The sequence below is a fragment of the Mauremys mutica genome, chromosome 9, assembly GCF_020497125.1.
Source record: "Mauremys mutica isolate MM-2020 ecotype Southern chromosome 9, ASM2049712v1, whole genome shotgun sequence".
Lineage (NCBI taxonomy): Eukaryota > Metazoa > Chordata > Testudines > Geoemydidae > Mauremys > Mauremys mutica.
The window spans coordinates 864813-875990 of NC_059080.1; the positions used below are offsets into that span (position 1 = coordinate 864813).

At 61.5% G+C, this 11178-nt stretch overlaps 1 protein-coding gene across 2 annotated transcripts; it reads left to right on the forward strand.

Moving 5' to 3' along the window:
• Nucleotides 1–660: 660 nt before the first annotated feature.
• On the forward strand, nt 661–5862 carry C9HXorf65 (chromosome 9 CXorf65 homolog). 2 transcript variants are annotated; one of them, XM_045029876.1, is made up of 6 exons: nt 679–747; nt 1299–1385; nt 2451–2585; nt 3018–3086; nt 4941–5062; nt 5718–5862. In XM_045029876.1, exons 1-6 carry the CDS (start codon nt 699–701, stop codon nt 5841–5843), a joined length of 588 nt encoding a protein of 195 aa, XP_044885811.1. In that variant the 5' UTR covers nt 679–698; the 3' UTR covers nt 5844–5862. The 2 variants fall into 2 exon arrangements, with proteins under 2 accessions (XP_044885812.1, XP_044885811.1); XM_045029877.1 differs by lacking the exon at nt 1299–1385 and having other exon boundaries at nt 661–747.
• The last annotated feature ends 5316 nt before the right edge of the window (nt 5863–11178 follow it).

An 11178-nucleotide genomic window follows, 5' to 3' on the forward strand; every position in this document is an offset into this window, starting at 1 on the left:
CCCGCTCTCCTCCTGGGCTGCGTGCAGAGCCTGGCTCCTCTGCTCACTGCTTTGCCATTGGCCCATTGGGAGTGTCACCCAACCACGTATACCATGGTGAGCGGCCGAGGCCCAGCAGGCTCTCACGTCACTGCCTACCCTGGGCTGCCAGGAACCGAAGAGCTTCCTGTTCTGGTCACGGCCCACACAGTCAAGTGAGATAAAACCATAAACACACTCTTGTTGGAAGGGCACAATGACACCTGACTTTACTGTGCAGCTCGCAGAACACTCCCCCAGCAGCTCCTGAAAACAGAGAGAGAGACGAAGCAGGCTGCTCTGTAGGCAGAGGCACAACGCCACCCACCTGGTTCTAGGCTGGCTCGCTGCAAACTGACACACAGCATGCAGGCTTCCTTGCAGAGCCCCAGTCTGCCAACAGGCCCAGGAACACCCGGCCCAAGCTCTCAGAGCGCTCGCGATTCTAACCCCATCCTCAGTACACCACACTGCCAAGATGATGGCCCACAGCTGTGCTCAAAGCCCTCACCGTCTCCTCTTGCCAGAGGCCCACCTGTCAGCATCCCCAGCCCAGGCCATCAAGCTGTCTCCCCCCGTCCCCGCCCCGGTAGCCAGGCCTTTCTGTCTGCGGCTGACTTCACAATAGCCCTGCTGCAGGTCATGTGAGGGGGGGCACCCTGCAGCCCACCACTGGCCTCATGCAGCTGGGCCTAGGCACTACGATGTTCATCTGTGTCAAACACGGAGGTGAGGGCGCTGGCTGGGAGAAGGTGCTGGATGTGCTGCAGCCTTCACTGGGAGGGTGGGTGGGGGTGGGGGTGGGGGTGGGGGTGAGGGGCCAGGACTCGGGTTAGCTCTGCAGTGGGGTAGGCCCAAGTTCTCCGCTGGGGTTCTCTCTTGGGCTTCCATAGCCCCAAAGGATCCACCCCAGCCTTGCAAGCCTGGGCGGCAGGAACACCGCAGGGCACTGCTTGCCCTGGGCGAAGAGACAGTTCCCAGGTGCCAGCTCACCAAGAGGGCAGATACAGAGCCGCTGGCTGGGCTGGCGCGGCCACACCATGGGCACTGGGGCATTCCCCACGCTCGCTCTGAGCCCATGGGGGGTTTGGCTGGTGAGCCCTGCACTGGCTAGTGCTGCTGGGCACTGGGAGTCATGCTCTCGCCCCAGCACGTGGACGGGCCTAGCGAGGCGGGGGCAGCAGCCTGCAGATAGCTCCCACCTGCAGCATCCTTTCCCCCAGGGCATAGCCCTGAGGCCGTGCCCAGCCCTGGGTCAGGCACTGCCTCGTCCCTTCCAGAGAACCAGCAGTTTCTGGCTAACACCTGCTGCTCTGTCCTCCTGCTGCTGCACTACCTGAGGAGCAAGGTGGGGCTCCGGAGAACAGGTGAGAACCCCGACCTGCCAGGCCTGCGCCGGGACCCCGCCAGAAACAGAGAGTGGGCTGGCAGCACGGGCAGACCCGCAGACCCAGCCTAGTGAGCCAGAGCGCACGGCTCTGGGCCCATGGCACATGCTGGGGAGGTGCAAGCTGGCGCTGGGTAATGGCAGCGCATACGAGCAGCAGGTGGCCCAGGAGGGAGCCCCACAGGAGCCACCAGGAGGGAGCCCTGTGCAAGGCCCGGGGGACAGGGCACTGCCCACACGTGTGATGGTGAGCATAGTCATGCCAGATGCCAAGGGGTGGGCGCCATGCTGGGCAGGACACATGCAGTGGAGTGTGGGGGAGTCATGCAGCAGAGGCACTCAGACCCTGTGGGGAGGAGGAGAGGGATACCCTGTCGACAACAGCAGAGTCTAATGGGTCCAGAGGGCTGTGGGTGAGGGGGTCAGGCAGCAGCCCACGCGATGCCCTCCCAAGGTGGCACCATCCCCACATCTGACCGGCCAAGCAGGAGGGGGCTGGGTTCCAAGCCGGGGTGGCACAGAGCTAGAGCCAGGGGCATGAAGCACAAAGCCACTGAGGCGGCGGTTTTGATGAGGGGCTCACAGGTGCCATGGGCACTGTGCAGAGGCTGGCTCAGCAGGGGCAGGCCTGGCGGGGCAAAGGCGACAGGACTGACTGTGGGGGTGGGCTAGCAGCAGCTGCAGGTGAGGCAGGCAGGCTGGGGCGAGGGGGAGAGCAGCATGGCTGGACAGCAGCTGGGCGTGGGAGGCAGGGGAGCATTCTGCAGCATGCGGGGGAAGGGGCGTCTGGCCAGTGAAGTGCCCCCGTGGGCTGCAGGGCAGCCGGGATTCCCAGCCCAGGAACCCAGCTCTGCAGCGCGGTGGGCGCGGGAGCAGGCCTAGCAGAGGGTTTGGCACTGCCCAGCCTCACAGGACTGTATTTGGAAAGTGAATGCCCCAGCGAGCTCGGCGGCAGGCAGGTCCCGGTGTCAGCTGTGCCGTGGGGAGGATGGGGGGAGCACAGGGGGGAGCACAATTCATTCCCAGGACTTGCGGTGTCTTCCAGAAGCCATCGACCTGTGCGACGAACAGGGCACCCTCAAGCTGCTCTTCCTGGTCAAGCTCCCCAGCGACAGCGCCAGCAAGTTCCTCTCGCCCCGAGGAACCTATTACGTGTGCCGGGTGGAGCGTGGAGCCCCAGGTGCCTTCCCAGGGGCGCCCTGCAGCCCCCAGCAGCACAGCCCCTCCCCACTGAAGCCCTAGCACCTCAGCTGGCCCGGGAGGGGGTGGGCAGAGGCTGGGGGGGAGACAATTGTCCCCCTCTATGCAAAGCGAGGCCCAGTCTCTGCCGGGGGGGCTCCTCATGCCATCTGCCCCACCCCCAAGGGCCCAGAGCAGGAATCTGATGCCCACAGCCAGAGGTACTAACGCTGAGGAGGCTTCACGCCAACATCCTCCCCAGCCTCACCCCACCCCCATCGGCCCAGGACTCCCTGCCCTGCCCTGCCAGCCCAGCGCCTGGGCAGAGCACAGACGGCCTCTGCTGCTGCCCTGAGGGGCGAGGGGAGCAGGCAACACCAGCCCATGGCACCTTCTCCACCCGTGACCTGATGCTGAGGATTCCGTCTTGCAGGGACCAAACAGGAAAACGCCTATCGCGCCTTCACCCCAATCCTCACGGACCCTGAGCCAGAGCTGCTGGGTAGGTGCCGGCTGCTCCCTGCCCCATGCTCAGGGTGGCCCACAGAGGCCAAGGCAGGGGAGCTGCGGAAAGGACTTGGCTGCACGTCACCCCGGCAGTCGTGAGGTGTGGCAAGATGCAGCCTGGGAGGGGCAGAGCAGGGACGGAGGGAGGTGCAGCACTGGGGCATTATTGGGGAGGATGGCGCCTCTTCCTCAGATGTGCTCACGGGGTGGCCGCTGCTGGAACAGGGTTATCAAAGCCCAGATCTCAGGGAAGGAGCCGCAGCTGCTCCAGGATCTGGCAGCGCGCAGGGCTCCCCACAGCAGGCAGCTACCGAGGTGTTACTGATGTCACAGCAATGGGGCCCTGTGCCTGGCCCCTGGTGCCCATTCAGGGCTTTGTCCAGCCCAGGTATAAATGGCCCCTGGCCGGGGCTCCCCCTTTGCCTTGACAGATGCCCCTGCAGCAGCACCGGTCTCCACGAGGAAGCATCTCCTGATTTCAAGCCTCTACTTTCCTTGACAGCATCATGCCATTGCTGGGCTGCTCCCCGAGACCGGCTGGGCCAGGCTGGCATTGCTAAGTCAGCTCCTGGACGGGTCTGCCAGGAACTAATGTCATGATGGGCTGTGACTCCAGGGGGCTGGCCCCAGCCACGCTCCCCACCACAGACCAGCTCACATGGGGCAGGGTCGTTAATGTTCAGCCAAGAAGGAACAAGCCACACAGAGCGCAGCTCACCTGGCCCAGGCCCCGGCCCCGCTGCAGCTCCCGGGGGCAGGCCCTTGGCACAGGCTCCGTGGCCTGGTTCTGACAGACTCATCCCACAAGCTGCATTAGCTGAGCCCATGACCAGGGGGTCCGAGCCAGCTGGATTCACTGCCAAGGTCAAAAGAGTCATCAAGCAAACCCACCACGAGCAGGCCTGCACCCACCCTGCCACGTGCCCAGGGCTCCCAGCCCCCTGCCAGGTCTCCCTCAGCCATGCCCGCTCCCTGCCCGCCTGACTGGGAGGTGGGAACACTTCCAGAGCCCACACACAGCGCCATCCTAGGGGGGCGTGGGGAGCACGGCTTGGCCCCCGGCTCTGCAGCACCTGCGGGGGAGGCCTTGCCCTCATTCCTGTCTGCCCACTGCATCCCACTGGAGGGGGCTAGGATCTGAACGAAACCCCCGGGGAACCGCAACGAGCAACAGTGCGGGCTCCAGGAACCCACCTGTGCACCCGCCTCCCACGGGCACATCAGAGGATTGCCAGCCCACAGCAGCCAGCTCCAGCCACCTACCGGCTGGGCTCCTCAAATGTCCTAGCGAGGGGGCTGGTGGTGGAGCTGCCCTGGCACAAGCTGCATGTCGGCAAGGCCAGAGCAGCCAGTGCTGCTGTGCCCGAGGGTGGTGCCAGGCCCGGCAGCAGAGGAACCAGCATTCTTAGCCCACTGATTTTTGCCAGGCCTGTTATGACAAAGGTTTCCAGACTGGGCCTGCCCCTTCTCCCACCATGAAGCTAAAGCACCTTCTGGGCTTCAAGCCCCTTTATTCCCCCAAACACTGGGATCTGCACACATGCTCAAGCGGGGTCCTGGCCTCCAGCTGCATGCACCAAGCAAAGACTTTGGGGTACAAGACGTGAGCTCCCAGAACTGCCCACCCCAAACACCTGCGGTTTGGGGCCTGCTGCTAATTTACAGGCTGCATTTGAGAATCTGCCTCCACCTCACCTGGGCAACCTGCCCTAGCCCCAGTCCCGCTAGCCAGTGCCAGCGCTGCAGGGGCCCGGGGAGGAAGGGGGCTCGCCTGGTCAGAGAGGCTAGGTCCCCTGCGGCCAGAGAGATGCCATTCCTTTGAGCCCCGCCCGCCGTCCCCTCTCCGCAGATGCCTTGCGCACTCAGTGCGAGTTTCTGGAAAAGAGCCGTCTCAAGCTGCTGAAGGCCCAGGACGGGAAGAAGATGCAGACCATGGAGTCGCTGATTTCCATTGTGCCCTCCCAGATCTCAGTGAGCTCCATGCCCCTGGCCTGCTCTGCTGGCTGCCCCCCCCCCCCGGCTCTGGTCTCTGGGGAAGTGTCTGTGCGGGGGGGGGCTCATGGAGCGCCAGAAAGGAGGGAGGGTCCAGAAGCTCAGAGACTCCCAGAGTCAGGGTGGGGAACAAAAGCCAGGGACACTAGCTTCCCTTTCCCCTCCCATGCTCCCCCCAGAACGCCCCTAGCCCACAAGCAGCGCCTCAAGCCTGCCCGGGGGCAGGACCCTGCTGGCTCATGCTTTCTTTGAATCCCAGGCTACTGGAAGGGGGCAGTGCAGAGCATTCCCTACCCAGCTGCTTCTCGGGGAGGTGGGTCAGATGAGGGCTCATGTTTGGGGTCCACAGCTCAGTCAGGTGCAGTTCACTCACCCCAGAAACCCTGCAAGCCACACTGGAGAGGTCAGTCACAGGGAGGTTGGACCAGTGTCCTCTTCTGCTGCAGATCCCCCCTCCCCCCACGTGCTCCAGGCTCCCATCTAGCATCTCTCCCATTCTCCAGGCTGCAGAACATCCTGCGTCTTGCACAGCAGTCAGGGCCTGCAGCCCTCAGGGGCGGGGGCAGCCCCAGCACTGCAGACAACACTACTTCCAAATTCTCTCCCCATAACCCCACCTGCCTTCTCTGTCCAGGGAAAGCTCATGGGGAGGCCTGGTCCGGGGGCAGCTGGAGCTGCCGACGAAGAGGGTGCCCCACGAAAAGCAGGACCATCCCCCAAAATCAAACCAGAGGCCAGCAAGAAGGAGAAACATCGCTGAGGCTGAAATAAAAGCGTGGTGGCACTTTCCTTGCAGAGGCTCTGGGATTCACTGAGATTCAGAGGGGCCTGGGGAATCCGGCTCAGTCCTGCCTGCCGGCCTGCCCCAGGCCCTGGGAATCCAGCCTGGCCCATCAGGCTGCACCCTCCAAGCGCATGCAGGGAGGCCTTCAGGCAGCTCCACGCTGTGCCCTGGGTCCCAGGAGAGCCGAGGCTGGGCACCCATGGCTGAAGGGAGAGGAGCAGCATTTCGCCACTATTTTCTGTCTGGCCCATTTCACATTTTGAGACAATTCCTTATTTTTAAGGCTGATGTCACCAGGGAGCCTCCTGATTGGTGGTTCTGTGCAGATCAGAGGGAGCAGCTCAGAACCTCCAAAGGAAGCAGCCAGCCTGGGGAGGGGTCACTGGGCCGGAAGGCCAGGTCCATATCAGCTCTCGGACTTTCGGGCCAGAAGGGACCAGCGTGATCTGCCCATCGCAGGCCACAGACCTCCCCCACCCACTCCCGTAACAGACCCATAACCTCTGGCTGAGTTACTGACGTCAGAGTTAAAAGTTACAGACTCTGCCACTTACACCAGTTCAAACCAGCAAGTGGCCCGTGCCCCAAACTGGAGTGGAAAGTGCAACCCCCCTTCCTCCCTTGAGTCTCTGGGGGGAAATGGTGATCAGCTCAACCCTGGGCATGTGGGTGAGGCCCAGCAGCCAGGAACCTGGGAACGAATTCTCGGTCATAACTCAGAGCCCTCCCCATCTAGTGTCTTCTGGCCATTAGAAATACTTGATAGCAATCACCGCTGGCCCTGCACATCCAGGGCTGGTGCAACCATTTAGGTGACCTAGGCAGTTGCCTAGGGCGCTGGCATTTGGGGGGCGCCATTTCAGCAGCGACCACAGCGGCCTCCAGCATTTAGGCGGAGGGAGCTGGGGCAGGGGAGTGCAGGGAGGGCAGCCTGCAGCAAGTAAGCGGGGGGGGCAGCATGCAGGGGAACTCCCCGCCCCAGCTCAGCCCTGCCCTGCCTCCTCTCCGAGCACGCCGTGGCTGCTTCACTTCTCCTGCCTCCCAAGCTTGCGGCACCTAAGCTGATTGGTGCCGCAAGCCTGGGAGGCAGGAGAAGTGAAGCAGCCGTGTCATGGTCGGGATGGAGGCGGGGCAGGAGTGAGCTGCTTCATTTCTCCCACCTCCCAGGCTTGCAGTGCCAATCAGCATAGGCGCCACAAGCCTGGGAGGCGGGAGAAGTGAAGCAGCCACGGCGTGCTCGGGGTGCTCGTGCTCATGTGCGGAGCAAGGGTGAGCTGGAGTGGGGGGGAGGGTGCCTCAGGGTGGGAGGTGGGGAGCTGCCATGGGGGGGCGTCTCAGGATGGAGGGGGAGAGCTGCTGGGGGGGCACCTCAGGGTGGGGGCACGGGGACGGGGAGGGCGCAAGGTGGAAGTTTTGCCTAGGGCGCAAAACATCCTTGCACCGGCCCTGTGCACATCTCCTTCACTGCTCTAGTGCTTCTGCACACAAGACCCCACAGAGCTCTGCAAAGGGGCTTCCTCACCCTCACTGACGGACAGCAGGGAACAGTGGCATAGCAGGGCAGAGATATCGCCCCACAGCCAGCTGAAAATGCAGGGACTGTCTCCAATCATCACCATCAAATCATTGCATACGAGAGGCTGACAGTCTGGCACCGTGTCTGCCTGATGAAGCATTGAGAGGGGCTGTTCCTTGCCAGCCAGGAGCAGCCAGTACACAGAATGGAGCACCTGATGCTAGTGGCTGACTAGCTGGGACTCCTACCTTCTGCCAGGAGCCTGGCACTCGACCCAGGCACTCCAGGGGTTTCTTGCAATACCTCGGCAGGGTTTCCCTGAAGTGGCTAACATGGGGAAGCTGGGACTTGCAGGCAGGAAACAGGAATCTCGGATGAGCTCCGCTCCCTTCTCCCATCCCAAAACTAGGCAGGCAGGCAGGCATCCAAATGCTCCCCAGCAGGGAGGTCCAGCCCCCGACCACTGCCCTTTCTGTCCAGCGCTGAATGCCAGGCCATCTCCCGGCCAGGCTGCTGGAAGGCAAGCCTAGGGTTGCCTATCACCCAACAGGCAGGCACATCTGCTGAAGGCACCACCGCTCAGTTTACTGCAGGGAGTCCTCAGCATTGACAGAGCTGCAGGGCCCATATCAATCAGGGGGCGCTGAGGAAAGGGAAGGTGCAAAGATGAGCCATAGTCAATGCCAGAGGTGCATCAGGCAGTGGGATTCCCCCCAAGACCTGCCACAGCCCGGAGGGTGCCCCTAGCCTCCCCCCTCCCCAAGCCTTCAGGTCCCCCAGCCCAGGAAACATGAACAAGGGAAGGCAGTAAGTGCATGGAGGGGTCTGCAAGCAGAGTTCTGCTCCCACTGCCCAGAGATGGAACCAGAGCCCAGGGCCACCAGAACCCTGCTTGTAAAGGTCACTGTCTCTCTGCTCCCCACCTTCCCCCATTCCTACCCTGTGGCTTCTCACACTTCCCCCAGAACCCCCACCTCCCACCCCAGGCTACAGTACCTGGCCCGGGCAGCACAGATGGATGAGTGTCTTCAATGGGCACTGAAAGATTAGCAGTGGCCACTGCCACAGCAGGGAGGAACCAGGAGCAGGCTAGAGCCAGGGGATCAGCAAGTTAGACATGAGCCTGCCATGGGACTGCTGCAAAACACACAGCCCTTCTCCATCACACAGGGAGGGGACACTGCTCAGCAGCTGGTGCAACCACGTGTGGTGCAATGGATCTGCAAAGAGGGGGCCACAAGTCCCATCTACCCTTCCCCACTGCCCAGCCCCTCCCCATGCCAGGTAAGGGGAAAGAGCCTTACCCAGGAGGTGCCAGGCTGTTTGGGAGTGGGAACTGCAGGGCAGCAGGGAGCTGGAGAGAAGCTGCACGTTGAACAGGATGAGATTGCCAGGAGCAGCTTTGTGTGGGTCTGATGGGAGAGCAGGGAGCCAGTGCAGAGAGGCCCCAATGAGAGATGCTAATGGAGCCTGACTTGGCAGCTGACATGAAAATTTGCTTGAATAGAGGCTGGACTGGCCCTGAAGAGCACGGGACTGCCCCAGGGACCCTCACTAAGCCCCTGTGCCTAGGGGATCTGCAGCCTTCCCTTTCCTGCCAGCCCTAGTAAAAACCTGTCCCTTAGCCACATGTCTGATGGTTACTGGAACCCACCAGGCACCGACACTGCTTGCCTCTGAGAATAGTACCCAGGCATCTACTGGCTAGGCAGGCCACACGTCCAGCATTAAACGGGACCATCCTCTTTGAGAGCTTTGTCCCCCGTCCAGTACTGGGACAAACTGAACGTGGGTTTGTCTGGTATTGGACAGGGGACTCTCAACCCTCCCCCTCCCCCCAGTGCAGTGTGACCTCGCACACAGTGGCAGGGGTGGGCCCACGCTGTTCCTAGAAGTACCAGAATGTGTGAGTGGCCACCATACTACTGGCACGCTGGGGCCTGGGGTATCCCCAATAGGCACACTAGAATAGGAGGGCACTTGTGGGCACCTCCTTCCCAGAAAGATAGTGACACGCTGGTGAGAGCTTAGACAAAAGCCACAGACACGTTTAGGAGCCTGGAAGGAGCAATTTATGGGGCAAGAATTAAATCTGTCAAGTTCAGCTAAGCAACAGCCCAAGGGGCAGGAGAACAGTCTGCAAACACTGGAGAGGGCAGGTTTGTCCGGGCATCCCAAGGGGCTGCAGCTAGCCGGCCGGGGAAAGCAGACTGCATGACAGAGCCAACTTTCCAACAGCCAGATGCACCAGGCTGGGAAATCGTCTCCCAGTACTAGAGTGGACAAACCACAGCAAACAGCACTGCCCATGCGTTGGCCTGGGGGTGGCGAGGGTGAGCTCCAATGGCCTCCCCAGCTCCAGCTCACCCACAGGTGCCCCTGGCAAGGAGGCGGGCTTTGGGGCCCATTTCACTTTCACAGCCCCCAGGGAAGAATGAGGATGTCAAGTGCCTCCATTTCCACAGAAACATGGGCCAAGGCGCTCCAGATTCTCGGCTATTCCACAGCAAGAAGCCTGAGCAGCCACTGGCCCAGGCCTGGCTCAGGCAGAAGTCCAGCCTCACTGTCTGCATTGCTGCCAAGCGAAAGCCTAGCGAACACTAGACCTTTTTCCTTAAGATCCCTCACTGTGGCTTGCCCCAGCACGAGCAATGGTGAGAGCCTCACGCAGAGCAGGTGCCAGCAGTCCCTGGGGCTCAAAGCAGGGTTAGATGGCCTGGCGGTTAAGGCGCCAGCAGCCTGGGGGTGAGGGCGCTACTCCGGGTGCGACGGGCCGGGGGGTCAGGGCGCTACTCCGGGCGTGACGGGCCGGGGGGTCAGGGCGCTACTCCGGGCGTGACGGGCCGGGGGGTCAGGGCGCTACTCCGGGGGTGACGGGCCGGGGGGTCAGGGCGCTACTCCGGGCACGACGGGCCAGGGGGTGAGTGCGTGACAGGCCGGGGGGCCAGGGTGCTACTCCGGGCGCGACGTGAGGGCGCTACTCCAGCCACGACGGGCCAGGGGGTGAGGGCGCTACTCCGGGTGCGACGGGCCGGGGGGTGAGGGCGCTACTCCGGCCGCGACGGGCCCTCAGGAAGCTAGGGCAGCTTCCCTATGGACAGGACTTTAGAAGAGGGGCTGGCCTGAGAAGGGAGGGAGAGTATGTCAGTGTAGGGCTTTGATTGGCTGTTGCTATTCACTGGTCATAAGGTGCATTTATCTGAGACCAGTCAGGTGCTTCCTGGGAGCCCCCTTCCTGCTGCAGAAAAGAGCCCAGCAGCAGGAGGCAGGTACCCTGGTTACATCACCCTGGCTTCTGTACCCAGTGACTGGAAGATAGCTAATGTAAGGCCAATATTTAAAAAGGGCTCTAGAGGTGATCCCAGCATTGGGCAAATTAGTTGAAACAATAGTAAAGAATAAAATTGTCGGACACATAGAAGAACATAAATTGTTGGGCAAAAGTCAACATGGTTTCTGTAAAGGGAAATCGTGTCTTACTAATCTATTAGAGTTCTTTAAAGGGGTCAACAAACATGCGGACAAGGGGGATCCAGTGGGCATAGTATACTTAGATTTTCAGAAAGCCTTTGACAAGGTCCCTCACCAAAGGCTCTTATGTAAATTAAGTTGTCATGGGATAAGAAGGAAGATCCTTTCATGGACTGAGAACTGGTTAAAAGACAGGGAACAAAGGGTAGGAATTAATGGTAAATTCTCAGAATGGAGAGGGGTAACTAGTGGTGTTCCCCAAGGGTCTGTCCTAGGACCAATCCTATTCAACTCATTCATAAATGATCTGGAGAAAGGGGTAAA

Bases quoted from the DNA above. Each gene is read 5' to 3' on its own strand.
- C9HXorf65 (XM_045029876.1), top strand. From the start codon at position 699: ATGCAGCTGGGCCTAGGCACTACGATGTTCATCTGTGTCAAACACGGA. The intron at 748-1,298 runs GTGAGGGCGCTG...CGTCCCTTCCAG, and splicing joins CATCTGTGTCAAACACGGAG to AGAACCAGCAGTTTCTGGCT. The intron at 3,087-4,940 runs GTAGGTGCCGGC...CCCTCTCCGCAG, and splicing joins CCCTGAGCCAGAGCTGCTGG to ATGCCTTGCGCACTCAGTGC.